Source organism: Lygodium microphyllum, chromosome 19, assembly GCF_053477565.2.
Source record: "Lygodium microphyllum isolate KBCC chromosome 19, Lygodium_microphyllum_v1.1.10, whole genome shotgun sequence".
NCBI lineage: Eukaryota > Viridiplantae > Streptophyta > Polypodiopsida > Schizaeales > Lygodiaceae > Lygodium > Lygodium microphyllum.
Window position 1 is genome coordinate 90,428,032 of NC_141153.1, and position 18,653 is coordinate 90,446,684.

The 18,653-nt window shown below is 52.7% G+C and overlaps 1 protein-coding gene across 2 annotated transcripts in view; it reads right to left on the minus strand.

Moving 5' to 3' along the window:
- LOC148020139 (protein GAMETE EXPRESSED 2-like) overlaps positions 1-18,653 on the minus strand; it is a 303,365-nt gene that overhangs the window by 127,968 nt on the left and 156,744 nt on the right. For both annotated transcript variants that reach the window (XM_087700423.1, XM_087700424.1), the window contains exon 13: positions 9,632-9,877. In XM_087700423.1, coding sequence (XP_087556549.1) covers positions 9,632-9,877 — 246 coding nt within the window. The remainder of the gene's footprint in view (positions 1-9,631; positions 9,878-18,653) is intronic.

Below are 18,653 nucleotides of genomic sequence, written 5' to 3' on the forward strand. Positions count from 1 at the left end.
CAAGTGTAGGACCTCAGCACCAGCCCACCAGTTAATGTCCATCATGCACTTAGGCCACTGCTGTGCAAACAATGCTAATCCTTCATCTCCCATCCACTGGGAGATGTGCTCCACCACCTAACTCTTCAACTCCTCTCCTATCTGTGTGGTTGTGAACTCCCCTGAGTGAGAGGACTGAAGAAAAAAGGCGTAGTTTGGTCTATCCGGTGGTGCTAATAGATGGACCTTGCCCCTCCTTGACTTATGAACCACGAAGATCCCGACCTCTAGAGGTAGTGGGAACTCTCCGCACTCTGCAACTCTCAGGAAGGACTATGGGCCACTGGGGAAAAACTCCTGAGGCAACAGCTGTGCCTGTCTCAAGAAGGTGTGACGGGCGGCAGGGGCGGATGAGGTGGTTGGCTGTATGGGAGGGGGAGGACTGCTGGTGCAAGGAGGAAGTAGGTGTGTGTGGCTCATCATGTCCTATGGGAGGGTGGGCGTGGGAGTGGGGGGGACCATCTGAACCGGGTGTGGATTAGGGGAGGTGCTCGGTATGGAAAGTGGTGGGGGGGGGAAGAGGATCGAGGGATGGTGGGATGGACAGGGATACATGGCGGGTGTGTGGGGGGAGTGGTGGCCTTGGAAAGGGGGAGCTGTGGGCCAGGGCCAGTGGGCACAAGATCCGCCCTCTACAAACTAGCAATCAAAGCACGAGAAGGGAACTGTTGTTGCTGAGAATGGAAAACATCCCGAGGAGGCAAAAGCCTCCCACGTGCATCAAAGGGCAAAGTAGAATGAGAAGTAGTTTTATAATCCACACCAACTATATGTATACACAAAGATTGAGGTTTCATGTAAAAACCCCTACCTCTGCATTCAAAAGTTTGAGTGATAGAATGAGGAGATGGGTGAACAAGAGTCAAATGACATTCATGTCTAGCATTGCGTCTAACCAGAGTGACCCAGGAATCATCCTCAGGAGGCAGATTCCGACCACTCGAATGTGATACATACTCTATACCAACCTGGGAAACATCCTTATTTCCATCATCATGTCCATGCACGGTAAGAGACAGAGGAGCAACATCTTGCTGCTGAGTCAACGGCTAGGGATCGTGTGTGTGTGTGTGAGAGAGAGAGAGAGAGAGAGAGAGAGAATCGAAGCTCAGCTGAGAGTACAGTAGACAGTGTGGAGAGTGAAGCACGACACCCAATGCAACAGATTGAAAGAGTGTAAGCTGAAAGTACAAAGTACAACCCTTAAACCTTAGGGTTGTAGAGGGTGTTCACACCCGAACACGATAAGTGCCCATAAGTGTGTGACATAAGCATATACGAAAGAAGGCAATAAGTCTAGCGAAAAAAACCTCTCGTACCAAGAGTAAAAAGTGCCCCAATGTCCTACTGATCACCGACACTCCTTTGTGAGCATAGGCGTGAGTGGAAACCCAACAAACCCCCCTCAAGTGAAGAGTGATAAAAAAATACAAGGATCATCCACCACCAAAGGAGATCAAATTTAAAGCATTGTGAAATGCTTCAAATTTGTCAAGAGGAAGAGATTTGGTGAACATGTCTGCCACATTACTAGTGGTAGGATAATAGACAAGGCTAATATCACCTGCATGTAGCCTCTCTCTCACAAAGTGATAATGTATCTCAATGTGTTTCGTGCGTTCATGAAACACTAGGTTCCATGCCACTGCAATGGCACTCAAACTGTCAATGAACAAAGGAGTAGGCTCCGTAACAGATATATCCAAATCAGCTATAATCATAGTCATCTTGGTGAAGGCTCCCTACCAACGTGTTGCTGCCCTTGCCCCCGTGCCCCGTCGAACTGCACCGTTTCCTTGCTATCGCGCTGCCCCCCCTGCTCGTCTTCAACGTTGCGCCACCACATCACGCTTCCCCCTCCTCGCCATCGCCATCACGCTGCCCCCCCGCCCTGTGACCCCTGCCATCACGCTGTGCCTACGCGCCCCCCCCCCCCCCCCCCGCCCTATGGATCCCGCCATAAAGTTGCCCTTCCCCCCCCACCTGAAATACCCCCCCCTCGGCTGGCTACCTCTCCCACGTTCTCTCCCGTCTCTTCCACCCTCCGGCCACCTGTCTACACGCCTCCCACGCAGTCATCCGTGGCGCCCGGTGCCTATACCGGCATTAAAAAAAAAATAGAACCCAACACCAACCCCCTCGCCATTACCATCGCCCCGTTCCCCCCCCCCCCCCCCCCCCCCGGTTGCTATCTCCATTTGCAGCAACTCCCCCCGCCTCTGGCAGTACAGCAGTGTGTTTGGTAGGTTCTCAGGAGGGAAGCGCAATGGAAACCTCTGGTCAGGCGCGGGTGCATCCTGCGAGTGCCCCCCAGTCAAACACCTTGCGCGTTGTCCTCTCTCAGGAATAGCTCTTGCCCGTCTATGCCACTAAGCTGGAGATTAAAGAAACAGTGATTTTCGGCCAGGTAGTAAGACACTCTCCAGCCAAGGCCCAGCTTCGGGATTGGCTTCACTCCACGCTATGCATTGACACAGCACAGATCGTGGAGGTAATCCTCATGGGCCATGGGATCTTCATGGTTCATCTCACCTCCGCGGACGCACCTTGGGAGTTAGTTTGGAGAGCTCGCCCTATGCCTCCACAAAGGGGGTCATTCACATGGTCCCCTAGTACAGCGGCTTCACAATGCAGCTCCACAACAGTTTTCTCCGACACCCAATCACTTTACTTTTTCCCGGACTTTTTTTTTGCGAGTAAAATGTGGCTGATTATATTACTCAAAAAACTGATTACAACAGAGTGCTCATGCTCAAAATAATAAACTGGAGCTGATGCAAAGTCACCACTACATGTATACAAGCCTCTCAAGGCGGTCTAGGGGGGATGGGGGCAAGGAGCCATGGGGGAGGGGTATATCGCCAAACGGGACTGCCTGCCTGCATCACAAAGAATAGGGCCTGGGCGCCCCAGGTACGCATGAAGTGACCATGGAGCTCCTGACAAGCCCTGGACTCGCCCTGCACCTGCTCCCATTGGCCGCGGAGGGAGTGAATGATGGAGGTCCATAGCTTTGCTAAGGTCGCAAGTGCTGAAAGTCTCTCTCCGCTGAAAGCCATCTGGCATCGCGCCTTCCAAATATGCCATCCAGTAAGACTCCCTATGATCTCCCATATCTCTGAGCAATCTGCTGTGGGCTCCAGTATGTTGCGGATGGGTAAAGCCTCCAAACCAACCACTGCGCATGACCCTGCCTCGATCATGAAAATCGTGTCCTGCATCCCGGCCTCATACAGAAGGTGACGGCCCTGGCTAACTACCTACCAACAGAAAGCTCCCCATGAAATATACCCGAGGCTAGGGGCTATACGTCGAAGGATACGGCATGCTCCTCTTCACACAAGCTGCGCCTCCTCACAAGACCAAAGGCAGTGCTTTGGGGTTTCTAGAGGCTGCTATGTGCAGCACTTACAACCTCTCTCCTTCTGCATCTGGGCAAGCCAGCTTCCCACCGCCAAACCTCCATGTGCCACCAGCCATAAAAAATACGACACCCTCCTCGGCCTCCAGCTATCCCATAGGCGGCACCAGAAGGTCCGTCGGAAGGGCTCCGTGATGCTGTGCTCCGCCCAGTGCCTGATGCGTGACGGCGCCCAGTCCATATCCTCCTGCATCAGTACATGTCTGCCAATCCTGGCAGTGTATTCTAGGAATACTTTTTCCCCGACTGGCGGTAGAGTACCGCCAGTTAGTGGAGGACTTTGGTCAGCTCTTCGGCACAGTTCTCCCTGCCTCCTTCGCGGATGCTGTGACAGCCGTAGGAGTCCCCAAGGTACGGGTGGCCGTGAAAGATAAAAAGAGTATACCCAAGTTCCTCGAGATAGAGATTGGAGGTCACTCTTTTAGGCACTAGGTAATTGTGACCGGGCAACCAAGGCACTGCCTACGCTGCCATGACTTTGGGCATCATGCAGCAGACTGTACGTGCTTCGGAGCCAAGGCGGCTCCATCAACATCCACAGGTGGATGCTGACGGCTTCACACGGGTCCAAAGACGACAGAGAGGGAGATGGCAGGGGGGACCGCATCCACCTCCCGAGAGAGAGCCTCGTCAGCAGGTTGCCGAGCGACGCCCCCTCGGCAGAGCACTCCGCAATCCGCCCCACCCGGCAGGGCCACAGCACCCCACGTCCACCACCCGCACCACATACTACTGTACCGAAGAGCCCACACCCCCCACACCTACCCTCCCCCACCTCCCATGCCCCCCCACTAACCCGAGACCACGCCCCCCCCTTCCTGGGCCACCAGTCCCCCCCCCCATCTGCCATGCACCTTCGACCATCCCACCATCCCTGGATCTTCTCCCCCCCCCCACCACCTCCCCTATCGAGTAGCCAATTCCTCCCCCATCCGCCCCCCGTTCTGGTGATCCCCCCCAAAACCACCCACCCCCCTCCCACAGGAGGTGATAAACCACACACGCCTACATTCTCCTCGCACCAGCAGTTCTCCCCCTCCCATACAGCCACCAGCTCATCTGCCCCTGCTGCCCGTTACACTTTCCCGAGACAAGCACAGTTATCGCCACAGTTCTTCCGCAGTGGCCCATGGTCCTACCTGAGAGTTGCGGAGCGCGGAGAGTTCCCACTACCTCTAGAGGTGGAAATCTTCGTGGTTCGCAAGTCAAGGAGGGGCAAGGTCCATCTACTAGCATCACCGGATGGACCAAACTACGCCTTCTTTTTTAAGTCCTCCCACTCAGGGGTTTGGACGATGACATAGATAGAGTAGGAGTGAAAGAGTCAGGTGGAAAACCACGTCTTCCAATGGATGGGAGATGAAGGACTAGCACTGTTCACGTAGCAGTGGCCAAGCTATATGATGGACATTCACTGATGGGCTGGTGCTGAGATCCTACACTTGAGTATCATCTTTCGAGCCCCTCCACAGTGGAAAGCTCCCCGGGATGTGATCGAGTGGCCCCTGGCACAGGCGGCCCGTTTCTACCAATGCACAAAGTCTCTCAACATGGCTCACTGACGCATTGATAGTACCACCTGGAGCATCTATCACCCCTATGGTCCGACCGAGGGCCACCATGGGAGATTGGAGTTCTCCATCCAGACATGCGGCAAAGCACACTTGCATGCCTCATAGTTTCTCCTCCTCATCAATAGCTTCCACACCAAATAGATGCCTATTCGGTCAGTCACAAGTTTCCCCATGAGCTTACATCTTGCTTCATGGAATGTGAACAGCCTCTACTACAGTGGGGTACGTGGTTCTAGAAAGTTGATTGTTTAGCAGGAGCTACAGCCTGCTCTTGCCGGACGAATAGACATCCTACTTTTTACAAGAGCACAAGCTAAGGCCCACCCAGGCCCAACGGGTAGAAAAGGTACTCCCGGGCAACTCCCGCACTTACTGGGAGCACGCCATAGGTGCCCATGGCAGGAGTGGAGGTGTATGCACCTCTATCGGCTCGAGTCTCACCGCTGTGTATGAGACCACGGGGTGATAGTGGCAGGGTGGGTTTTATGAATCAAACTGGACATTGGGGACTCGTGTCTGGGAATCCTCAATGTCTATGCCCCTACGAAGGTTAGGGCACGCAAGAGGTTCTAGGTGGAGATCGTGGACGGACTCCCAGAGGTGGACCTGGATCGTTGGAGGAGACTTCAACAACCTAGAGGCGTTGGAGGACCAACAGGGAAAAAGGCAGAAACTACTAGGGCATGACCGGGGAGAAGCAAGAGGCATGGGAGGTATTTCTACTGGCAGTAGGTGCACGCGATGCCTGGAGAGACCCTGCCTTACACAGGAGAGAGAGGTCGTTGGACTTCTCCCGCGGATACAGGTGGCTAGGTGGAGTTTTTTATATCAGAGAGTGGGGAGGCTCTGTAGGCCAGATAGGACAGTTGGCGGGCACCACGTTGTCCGATCACTGCCCGGTTCTCTTGACACTAGACTCGAGGTGACGAGACAGATAGAGCAGCTTTGGACTAGGGAATGGGGCAGGAGGGATCGAATCGCAGAGAAGGTTGCAAAGGTCCTAGCCAAATCGAGCAGAATCTGCCAAGAGGCAGCCATGCAGGCAAGGCAGCAGAGCTGAGAAGAGAAGAGAGCACTTCGGCAGGACCTTGCAGCCATGCAAAGATTACTACAGGAGGCACCAGGGGATCCCACCCTCCACGCACAGGAGGTGTGAGTGCGAGCAGCCATTGCGGGCCTAGAGGACAGGTGCTTAGAGTTCTCTTTCCGTACCTCAGCAGCTTTTTGGGCGCTGAAGGGGGATACGTTGTGCAGGGAGTTCTTCCAAGTGCACCAGCCTCGCACCTCAGGAGAGCAGATACGCAGCCTCCAAGATCAGTATGGGAGGACTCGCTCTAGCCTAGATGAGGTGATGGAGATTGCCACTAACTACTACGGTCACCTTTTCCAGCAGGAGACGGCCTCAGCTAGAGGACAACGATGTAGGTAGTAGGTCTGGGATCACATCCCGTCCCTCGTCACAGAGGAGATGGGACGCTCCCTCATAGCCCCCTTCACAGAGAAGGAACTAGAAGAGGTTTTCCATACACTAAGACGGGTAAAAATGCCCGGGAGAGGATGGCCTCTCCAAGGCCTTCTTTACTAACTATTGGGAAGTGGTGAAGGACCCCCTATTGATGGCCTTCTTAGGAGATTTTCACTTCAGGACAGATGCCAGGGAGCCTTTCCGCAAGCCTTATCAGTCTTCTCCCCAAAGAGGCAGATCGATTGGAGCTTTCCCAGTGGAGACCGATCACCTTATTGTCAGTGGCCTATAAGGCATTGGCAAAGATGATTGGTAGGCGACTACGCCCCGTGCTGCCAGACATCATCCATGACACACAAACAAGGTTTGTCCAAGATAGGAGCATCCTGGACAATGTATTTATCTTCTTTCAAGCGACAGAGTAGGCTCAGCATAGTGGGCAAAGACTAGCCGTACTTCTCTTTGCTTTTGAGAAAGCTTATGACAAGCTGGACTGGGATTTCCTAGAGGGCACCATGGCGAGGTTGGGTTTCCCACAGGCTTGGATTCATGAGGTCTCCGCACTTTACACATTGCGGCCACCAGCAGGGTTCTCATAGGTGGTAGGCGTGGGGAGGAGTTTCGGCTAGAGAGATCGGTCCGGTAGGGCTGCCCCCTAGCCCTGTACCTGTTCCTACTCTTTGCAGGAGAATGCGCAGGACCAGCAGTCGCAGGTCTGACGGGCGACAGCAGTGACCTCCTCCCGCAGGTCTGACGGGTGATGCCAGCGACAGACGACGGCCGCGATGACGACCTACAGGTCAGACGAGCGGCTGCAGATCAAACGGGGGCTCAGACGACAGCCCCATATCCCAAAGTTCTCTCTCCTCTCTTCTCTCTCTCTCTCTCTCTCTCTCTCTCTCTCTCTCTCTCTTTCTCTTTTTCGTAATGGATGTTATATTTATAAAGTACTAAACGACAAAAGAGTTACAAAAGTCATGGCAAAGACGCAGAGGAAATTGCCATATGCCAGGGAAGTAAGTCCTCCCGAGGGAGTAAGTCAGAGTGCCGAATGAGATCTATCTACCAATGCAAGAGACCTTTAAGCCCAGCAATATGTCCCTGAACATTAGAGGCTAAATCAAAAAGAAAAGCATTCCGAATGCTCCAATTGTGCCAACAGCCCCAGTATCTGAGAAAGTGAAACAAGATCTTCATATGCGACTGTGCCGGTGTGGGGTATTTGGGCCGCACAAAAACCTAATCAAAAGGGCTTAGCGAGAAACCAACCACTACTCGCCAAACAGCTGACCAGAGTGACTAGATTTTCTTAGCGAGAGGGCAAGAAATAAATTCCACACTGGTGGTGCAAAAGAAATAATTTCCGTTGGAGATTCGACGCTTGGAAAGGGTTGAAGCAAGAGGAAGACCACCAATCATCACCTCCAAAGAAAGACCTTGCATTTGAAAGGTGTCTTGTTCAACCAACCCTCCATCACGTAGATAAACTTCCTGCACGTGGTTGTGCCGATGATGGGTAGAGTTAGCTCTTTAGTTTATCTGATTTGTATGTTCCTGAAATGGCTGCAATATCTGTAATGATGGAGGAGGAAGTAGCACTTCCACCTAGGGAACTGGCTTGATCTTGGCCATAACCATCAGAAGTTCCATGGCTTCCTACATGCAGCATTTCAGAAGCCCTTCTGAAGATGCTGATGCCAATGCCTCCAACAAATTAAAGCCATCATTGAGCGCCACAGGAGACAGATGCCGAGACGCCTCAGCCATGCAGAGATACACCTCCCTAGAGAACAGGCATATCATTGATGGAGAGTTTTCCTTTCTCTACTCTCACTTTCAGATCACTGACATGTTTCCTTTTTATAGGACACTATTTCATTTCCTTTTCAGTCTTATAGGCATGTTTTTCATCTTTTTTCTCGTTCCAGATGAGAAACACACCATCATTGTATGTACTGCTTTGGTTTCATAGGCCACATTGGCCTTTTAGAGACGTTAATATACTCTCTCTCTCTCTCTCTCTCTCTCTCTCTCTCTCTCTCTCTCTCTGTGAACAGAGTCAGCACAGCTGCTGTCACGCAGAGATGAAAACGAAACCCTAGAGCAGTTCTGCAGCTGATTTCGAAACCCTAAAAACAGGACTGTACAGGAATTCGAAACCCTAAAACAGCAGCACAGATGAAAACGAAACCCTAAAACAGTTCTGCAGCTGATTTCGAAACCCTAAAAACAGGTCTGTACATGAATTCGAAACCCTACTCTCTCTCTCTCTCTCTCTCTCTCTCTCTCTCTCTCCCCTGTTCCTGCGTGCAGGGCAGGACGTACAGGCAAAGACTCTTCTCCCCTTTCTCTCTCTCTTTGTCTGTCTCTTTCACTCTCTGCTGCAGGGCTTCTCCTGTTGGCCTCACAGGTCAGCTATAGATCATATAGGTCTCTCACAGTGCAGGTTGCGCAGTCCTGTCAGGCAGAAGAGACTGCTGCAGACTGGGCAGAATATAGGAGAGCACAGGGCAGGCAATTAGTTAAGCTGCAGGGTGGGCATGCCATAGGCAGGCACAGAATGAACCCCAGACGCCCTACAGGACTGCAGAGCGGGCACCCCAGTAAGAGGCATGTGGCAGGTCAGCCAGACTGCCCGAGGGTCATGTGGGCATCCCAGAAGACCTACAGGTCCTCACAAAACCCGCGTGCAGGTCAGGTCGCAGCACCAGGGCTAGGTGCTCAGTCAGCGAGGGCTTGTCCATCCCCAACTCTCTCTCTCTCTCTCTCTCTCTCTCTCTCTCTCTCTCTCTCTCTCTCTCATATGACATCATAAGGATATTCCTTTGTACATGGATATGTCTCATAGGCTGATTTGGTCTTTACTACACGTTAATATATTTTCTCTCTCTCTAAGAATCAAATTCTAACATGGTCACTTTGCAATATTTACTTGGAATTGCCAGATGGTGGCTGATATTATCCTGCAGTATAAATGAACAGTTCTGTGGTTGGAACCTGTTGCTATGACTCTGCATGACTATTGTTCATATTTGGACACTTTTTCACTTTACAAGAAAGCTACTACAAATCTTTTAAAGTATTACGTGCTTAAACAAGGGCATTCTAGTCAAGGTTAGACCTCTTTCTTACCCAAGAAAAATCAAAGAGCTTAATGCAGAGTTCAAAGAATCACTTGACCCAACCAAGTCTATTCTGCTTGCATTTGAAGATGATTGGAGTTTTGATAATGCAGGAAATGATGTAGAAACGTCTGAAGGAAGCCACGAGTTGTGAAAGTCTGCTGCAGTCTGTACTTGACCATGTTTGGTAGAAATTTGTGCAAAAGCCTCAGGTGGCAGTGCACTCGAGTAATCAATCATAAAAGATAGGTTTCCACTACAAATATACAAGCATAAAACACAAAATTGTGAATTTTTTAATCAGAAATGTACTCAAGGATCAAATATAGACCTAGTTCAAGTAAAGTAGCAGCTACAAATAACATGGCAAGAACCCCATGAGGCTAAAAAGATTTACTGTAAGATGTTTGTTATTTCAAAAGAAACTTCCTTGCAATACAAGAGTGAGGAGAAGAGTTGTGAGGCTCTAGCCTAGTGGTCTAGGTGAAATGATGGAGCTGGGTGAGTGAGGGTAAGCAGAAGGAAGCAGCTCCCTACTCAGCACATAGCCAGATTATGACCAGTGGGACAAGACGAGACAGATTCAGCATTTAGAGATTAGTTAGACATGGCTGTCAACTAGCCTCCTTCTTGTTCTATTTGTAGCAAAGGCTATGAACTCCTTCTTGAGAGAGAGATCTGCACATATGAGAGGCTTCAGGTTACCCATCCTTGAGTTTGAGGAGCTTCTTGAAGTGCAATTTGCTGATGACACAATAGTCTATCTAGACGGACATCATGGATGACAATAACTTTAGGGCCTTTGTAATGGCCATGAAGATATTTTGTAGAGCAGCAAGTGCAATTGGCACAAGTGCTATGGACTTTGGATATGCAACACTAGACATCTACATGGGTGAACATAGGATGATATTACATGGGTTCCCCATGGGAACACAGTGAGATATCTTGGATGCCATGTGGGGATTGAAATTACCTCGGAGTGGCAGTTGGCACCTCTCCTTTTGAGCATCAGACCAAAGCTTCTTTCTTGGAGCTCAATGAGAGTTCCAGCAGTGAAACTAGTGGCTGCCAACCAGGGTCCTCTTGCAATCATATGGTACATCACTTCTTGTTGGGTGTTCTTTGGGTAATGCATTCGCTAGGTGGAGCACCTTTTCAGAAATTTTATTTGGTCGGGAGAAGATGGGAACCTCACCAAAGGGAAGGTGGCTTGGGATGTCATCATACGACCTAAATCTAGAGGAGGATTGGGGATCATAGACCCAAATAGCCAAACCAAAGCATTATTGGCTAAGCTCATTGTTAGGGCTTTCTCCTAGGCCAGGAACCCTAGAAAGAAGTTCTAATAGGGAGGCTTTAGGCTATAACACCTTCACATGAAGAGTCATGGCAGCCCAACATCCACTGGATTTTTCAAGAGATCACAACTAGAGACTCTAGGAGAGCAACCCAATCGTTTCGCCCGCCTGTTCCCCTCCCGCAACACATTGTACCTCTCCCCCCCGCCAGCCTGTCGTGCCATCGAGCTTCCTCCCACAGTGCTGCCCATGCCCGTCAATCCCTCCCGCCCTGGCTCTACCATTAAAACCTTTCCACGTCACCCCACCCCCCTCCGTCCTGGCTCCACTCTGATGCCCAATCCCCCCCCCCCAATCCTGCGCTGTCTCCTAATAAGTCGCCCAACCTGACGCTCTTCCTTAGCCCCCCAATCTGCCCCCTCTGCACTTCCCCAATCTGACACCCAGCCCCCCCCAACTCCCGCGCAGTCCCCTGTCCCATTCAACCGGCAGCTCCAAGCCCTTCAGCCACGTGACTCCAGTCTGGAAACATCCCTCATGGCGCCCAGTGCATCCATCATCACAGAAAACAAAACAGTAACCCCCCCCCCCTTCCAGCAATTTCAATAGTGTGATCCGCACGTTTCTCAGTAGGGACACACAATGGAAACCTCTGGTCAGACGCCGGCGCATTCTGCGAGAGTGCCCCCCAGTCAAACACCCTGCGCATCATCCTCTCTGAGGAACAGCTCTTAGCCGTCCGTGCCACAAAGCTCGAGTTGAAAGAAACAGTGATCTTTGGTCAAGTTGTTGGGCATTCCCCATCAAGGGCCCAGCTTTGAGATCGGCTCCACTCCACGCTCTGCATTGGCACAGCACATATCATGGAGGCAATCCTCATGGGCCAAGGGATCTTCATGGTTCAACTCAACTCTGGGGACGCAGCTCGTGAGTTAGTGGAGAGCTCACCCTATGCCTCCACGAAGGGGGTCATTTACATGGTTCCCTGGTATAGCCGCTTCACAGTGGAGACATTTGCGCTCCATAACAGATTTCTCAGACATCCAGTTACTTTACTTTTCCTCGGACCAGCAGTAGAGTACTGTCAGTTAGTGGAGAACTTTGGACGGCTCTTCGGCACAGTTCTTCCTGCCTCCTTCGCGGATGCAGTGACAGCTACAGGACCCCCAAAGGTACGAGTGGCCGTGAAAGACATAAAGAGTATACCAAAGGTCCTGAGGCAAGAGGCCACCTTTAGGCAACAGGTCATTGTGAGTGGGCAACCAAGGCAGTGCCTGCACTGCCACGACTTTGGGCATCAAGTAACAGGTCATTGTGACAGGGCAACCAGGGCAGTCCCTACGCTGCCACGACTTTGGGCATCAGATAGCACATTGCACACGTTTTGGAGCCAAGGCGGTTCCGTCGACAGGCCTGTAGGTGGACACTGACGGCTTTACACGGGTCTAGAGACGACAGAGAGGAAGACGGCAAGGGGGGCTGCAGTCAACTCCTCAGACACAGGTACGGCAGAAGGGAGCAGGAGGGCGAGCGGCAACCCCCCGCATCCACCACCCGCACGACAGCCTGCCTCACTTGAGATTCCACAGCCCCCACACCTACCCCCCCCAACCTCCCATGGATCGCCCACTGACCCTGGCCCACAACCCCCCCCATACAGGGCCACTAGTCCTCTCACTCAGGGGAGTGGACGACTACACAAATAGAGGAGTTGAAGAGTCCGGTGGCGGACCACATCTCTCAGTGGATGGGAGAAGAGGAACTAGCACTGTTTGCACACCAGTGGCCTGGTTGCATGATGGACATTAACTAGTGGGTCGGTGCCGAGGTCCCACACTTGAGCATTATCTTTCGAGCCCCCCCACAGTGGAGACCTCTGAAGGATGTGATCGAGTGGCCCCTGGCACAGACGGCCCGTTTCTACCAATGTACAAAATCACGACTCTCAGCATGGCTAATAATTGCATGTATAGTACTACCTGGAGCATCTATTACCCCTATGGTCCGCCGGCCGAGGGAAACCATAGGAGACTGGAGTTCGCTGTCCAGACCGGCAAAGCATACTTGCATGCCTCATGGCTTCTCCTCCTCATCAGCAGCCTCCAACTGAACAGATGCATGTTCAGTCAGTCACAGGTTTCCCCATGAGCTTACACATTGCATCCTGGAATGTGAATAGTCTTAACTACAATGGGGCTCGTGGTTCCAGGAAGTTGATTGTTCAGCAGGAGCTGCAGCCTGCCCTTGCCAGACGGATCGATATCTTACTTCTTCAGGAGCACAAGCTCACCACCACACCCAGGCCCAGCGGGTAGGGAAGGTGCTTCCGAGCAGCTCACACACTTACTGGGAACACGCCAAAAGTGCTTGCGGCAGGAGTAGAGGCGTATGCACCTCTATTGGCCCAAGTCTCACCGCCTGTGTTCGAGACCACGGGACGATAGTGGCAGGGAGGGTTCTATGGATTAGATTGGATATTGGGGACTTGTGCATTGGAGTCCTCAATGTCTATGCCCCTACAGAGGTTAGGGCATGCAGCAAGTTCTGGATGGAAATCAAAAATGGACTCCTAGAGGTGGACTCCTGGATCGTTGGAGAAGCCTTCAACAACCTGGAGGCATTGGAGGACCAACAGGGCAGAGGCAGAAACTACCAGGGCATGGCTGGGGAGGAGCAGGAGGCATGGGAGATCTTTCTTCTAGCAGTAGGAGCCCATGATGCCTAGAGAGACCGTGCCTTCCACAGGAGGGAGAGGTCATTGGACTTCTCTTGGGGATAGAGGCGGCTAGGTGCAGTCCTACTCGAGCGGTTGGACAGGTTTTATGTGGGAGAGTAGGGAGGCTCTCGTGGAGGCCAGATTGAGCAGTCAACAAACACCATGTTGTCCGATCATTGCCCGGTTCTCCTGACACTTGATCCCCCAGCATCCACCCTAGACACACAATCTTGTCGGATCCCTCACTCAATCTATAGGAGGAAGGAGGTGACGAGACAGAAAGAGCAAATTTGGACCAGAGAGTGGGACATGGGGAACTAGATAGCAGAGGAGGTTGCAAAGGTCCTAGCCGAGTCAAGCAGAACAATCTGCCAAGACGCAGCCATACAAGCCAGGCAACAGATGGGATAGAGGGCAGTAGGATGAGAGAATAGCCACCCTTTCGTGGAGGAGGATTCGGATGGTGGGCCTTCAGGGGAAGACATGGCGACTGGACCCCTATGTTTTCTGGAAGGAGCTCAAGGAGTGGCACCTTTGGATCTGGAAGGGCAGACCACTTGATGAGCTGGAGTGGGATCGAGGAGTGCCGATAGAGCCCGGGGAGGTATGGGCAGCTAGGTTTTCACCAGCAAGCATCCCCCTACAAGTGGCAGGTAGAGTGGGCAACACCCCGTAGGGGACTTTCTTCGCCGTTCAGGAGGGGGGACGTCTGGCCCTAGACAGAGGGCAGTAGGATGAGGGAATAGCCACCCTTTCGTGGAGGAGGATTCGGATGGTGGGCCTTCAGGGGAAGACATGGCGACTAGACCCCTATGTTTTCTGGAACGAGCTCAAGGAGTGGCACCTTTGGATCTGGAAGGGCAGACCACTTGATGAGCTGGAGTGGGATCGAGGAGAGTGGCTATGGCCGGCCACTACGGTCGCCAAGAAGCCACCCAGGTTCCTAGAGTACACTGCCAGGATTGGCAGATACATACTAATGAAGGAGGATATGGATTGGGCACCGTCACATAGCAGGCATTGGGCGAAGCACAGCATCACGGATCCTTTCTGACAAACCTTCTGGTGTCGCCTATGGGATAGCTGGAGGCCAAGGAGGGTGTCGCAGGGCTTGTGAATTTTTTTGAGTAATATAATCAACCACATTTTACCGGAAAAAAAAGAAGGGATCAGATCGTAGAGGAGGTCGCAGAGATCCTAGCCGAGTCGAGCACGATCTACTAGGAGGCAGCCCTACAGGCTAGGCAACAGAGCTGGGAGGAGGAGAGGGCATCTGGCAATCATGCAAAGATTATTACAACAGACACCAGGGGATCCCATCCTCTATGCAGAGGAGGTGCACGCAGGAGCAACCATCGCCGGTCTAGAGGGCAAGCGCTCGAAGTTCTCATTCCGCACCTCAGTAGCCTTCTGGGTGCAGAAGGGGGACACGATGTGCAGGGAGATCAGGAAGGGGCCCAGATTGGCGAGTGCCCCCACATCCAGTGGGCTGGTTGGGAGGCCGGCCCGGCTCGTACCATCAGGACATGGTAGGAGGTGTACAAGATGGCGGACGAGAAGATGCTGCAATGAGTATCATCCTGCCAAAGAGGAGTGGAGTTGAGGAGAAGGGAGATAGATGCAGCAATACCTTTGGAGTGGCTTGCTCCCCCCGATATGAGTGCCGATGGAGCCTGGGGAGGTATGGGCAGCTAGGTTTTCACCAGCAAGCATCCCCCTACAGGTGGCAAGTAGAGTGGGCAACACCCCGTAGGGGACTTTCTTCGCCGTTCAAGAGGAGGGACGTCTGGCCTTGGACAGAGGCCAGTAGGATGAGAGAATAGCCACCCTTTCGTGGAGGAGGATTCGGATGGTGGGCCTTTAGGGGAAGACATGGCGACTGGACCCCTATGTTTTCTGGAAGGAGCTCAAGGAGTGGTACCTTTGGATCTGGAAGGGCAGACCACTTGATGAGCTGGAGTGGGATCGAGGAGTGCCGATGGAGCCCGGGGAGGTATGGGCAGCTAGGTTTTCACCAGCAAGCATCCCCCTACAAGTGGCAGGTAGAGTGGGCAACACCCCGTAGGGGACTTTCTTCGCCGTTCAGGAGGGGGGACGTCTGGCCCTAGACAGAGGGCAGTAGGATGAGGGAATAGCCACCCTTTCGTGGAGGAGGATTCGGATGGTGGGCCTTCAGGGGAAGACATGGCAACTGGACCCCTATGTTTTCTGGAAGGAGCTCAAGGAGTGGCACCTTTGGATCTGGAAGGGGCACAGATTGGCGAGCGCCCCCACCTCCAGTGGGCTGGTTGGGAGGCTGGCCCGCCTCGTACCATCGGGACATGGAGGGAGGTGTACAGGATGGCAGACGAGGAGGTGTTGCAGCAAGTATCAGGCTGTCAGCGAGGAGTGGAGCTGAGAAGAAGGGGGATAGGCGCAGCAATACCTCAGGAGTGGCTTGCTCCCCCGATACGAGAGCCGATAGAGCCCGGGGAGATATAGGCCGCTAGGTTATCACCAGCAGGAATCCCCCTACAGGTGGGAGAAAGAGTGGGTGGCGCTCTACCTGGGACCTTTTTCACCGTGCAGGAGGGGGCCCATCTGGCTCTTGACAGAGGACAGCAGGATGAGGGGATAGCTGTCCTTTCATGGAAGAGGATCCAGGTGATTGGCCTTCAGGGGAAGACATGGCGGCTGGACCCTCTGGTCTTTTCGCAGGAGCTCAGTGAGTGGCGCCTCTGGATCTGAGAAGGAAGGCCACTTGATGAGCTGGAGTGGGATCCGAGAAGTGGCTTTGGCCGGCCACTGTGGTTGCCAAGAAGCCATCGAGGTTCCTGGAGTACACCGCCAAGATTGGCAGACACATACTAATGCAGGAAGATATTGATTGGGCACCGTCACGTACCAGGCACGGGGCGGAGCACAGCATCACGGAGCCGTTCCGACGGTCCTGGCGCCGCCTATGGGACAGCTAGAGGCTGAGGAGGGTATCGTATTTTTTATGGCTGGTGGCACATGGAGGCTTGGCGGTGGAAAGCTGGATTGCTTAGATGCAGGAGGGAGTTTGTAAGCGCTGCACAGATTAGTCTATGCAAAACCCCAAAGCACTGCCTTTGGTCGTGTGAGGCGGCACAGCTCGTATGGAGAGGAGTATGCCGCATCCTTTGCCGCATAGCACCCAGCCTTGGATATATCTCTTGGGGAACTTTCTGCTGGCAGGCGGTCAGCAAGGGCCGTCACCTTCTGTATGAGGCCGGGATGCAAGTTATGATATTCATTATCGAGGCAAGTTCGTACGTAGTGGTTGGTTTAGAGGCTCTACCCATCCTCCAGGTACTGGAGCCCACAGCAGACCGCTCTAAGGTATGGGAAATCATAGAGAGTCTTACTGATTGGCATATCTGAAAGGCGCGGTGTCAGGTGGCTTTCGGCGGAGACAGACTTTCACTACACGCGACCTTAGCAGAGCTCTAGACCTCCATCATCCACTCCCTTCGAGACCAATGGGATCGAGTGCAGGGCGATTTCAGGGCTCGTCAAGAGCTCCGATGTCATTTCATGCGCACTTGGGGCGGCCAGGACCTGTTCTTCGTGATCCAGGCAGGCAGCCCCAGATGGCGATACACCCCCACTCCATGGCTTCTTGCCCCCATCCCCCCAAGACCACCTTGAGAGGCTTGTATATATGATATATTTGTGACTTTCATCAGCTCCAGCTTGTCTGTTGAGCATGAGTACTCCGTTGTAATCAGTTTTTTTGAGTAATATAATCAGCCACATTTTACTTGCAAAAGAAAAATTAGTCTCCTTCCCAAAGGGAGAGACCGGTTGGAGCTATCCCAGTGGAGACCAATCACCCTATTGCCAGTGGCCTATAAGGCACTGACAAAGATGATTGGTAGGCGACTCTGCCCCGTGCTTCCAGACATCATTCATGACACACATAGAGGCTTTGTCCAAGATAGGAGCATCCTAGAAATTGTCTTTACCTTCTTTGAGGCGACAGAGTGGGCCCAGCACAATGGTCAGGGATTGGCTATACCACTCTTGGATTTTGAGAAAGCCTATAATAGGGTGGACTGGGACTTCTTGCAGGGAACCATGGAGAGATTGGGCTTTCCCCAGGCATGGATCCATGGGGTCACCACACTCTACAAATCGGCTACCAGCACGGTTCTCATATGTGGCAGGAGAGGGGAGGAGTTTCGGTTGGAGATATCGGTACGGCAAGGCTGCCCACTGGCCCCATATCTGTTCCTACTCTTTGCAGAGGCGATGTCTCACTTCCTCAGATCACGTGTGAGCGGGTTACGCGGCCTCCGACTTCCCGTGAGAGAGGAGACGGAGCTGTTAGACTCAAAGTATGTAGATGATATAACACTTTACATAGAGGACAATGAGTTGATGCTCGAGAGAGTGAGACTAGCTCTCGAGGTGTTCTGTAGTGCAGCGGGAACGAAAATCAACTAGCGGAAATCGGTTGGTCTCCTTACAGACCCAGACTCTAGTACGGAGTGGGATGTCCACTTGGGATTTAGATGGGTGTGCAAAGGGCAGACCGTCCGTTACCTAGGATTCCAAGTGGGACTCGACATCACTCCTGCCCAGCAGTTTCTTCCAGTCCTTGACTCTATTCGGAGGAAGCTAACCTACTAGATTACTGCTCACCTTTCCCTAGTAAGCCGAGCCCTGGTGGTTAACTAGGTCCTCCTAGCGACGGCTTGGTACATCGCCTCCTGTTGGTGCTTCGCCTCGTCCTGTGTAGTACAGCTTCGCCGCCTAGTGCGGAAATTCCTCTGGTCTGGGTTAGACAGCTCCAGGGATTCCCGGGCCAAGGTGGCATGGGCGACCATCATCGGGCATCAATCAGAGGGAGGGCTTGGGATCATAGATCCAAAGTATCAAAGTATGGCCCTCTTGGGCAAGCTAGTAGTTCATGGCCTCACACTAGCAAGGCACATGTGGAAGGTCCTTTTGCAGGAGGGTCTCCAGGAGTATAGTTGACGGTGATTGGAGGCCGTCCTTGAGATGGATCT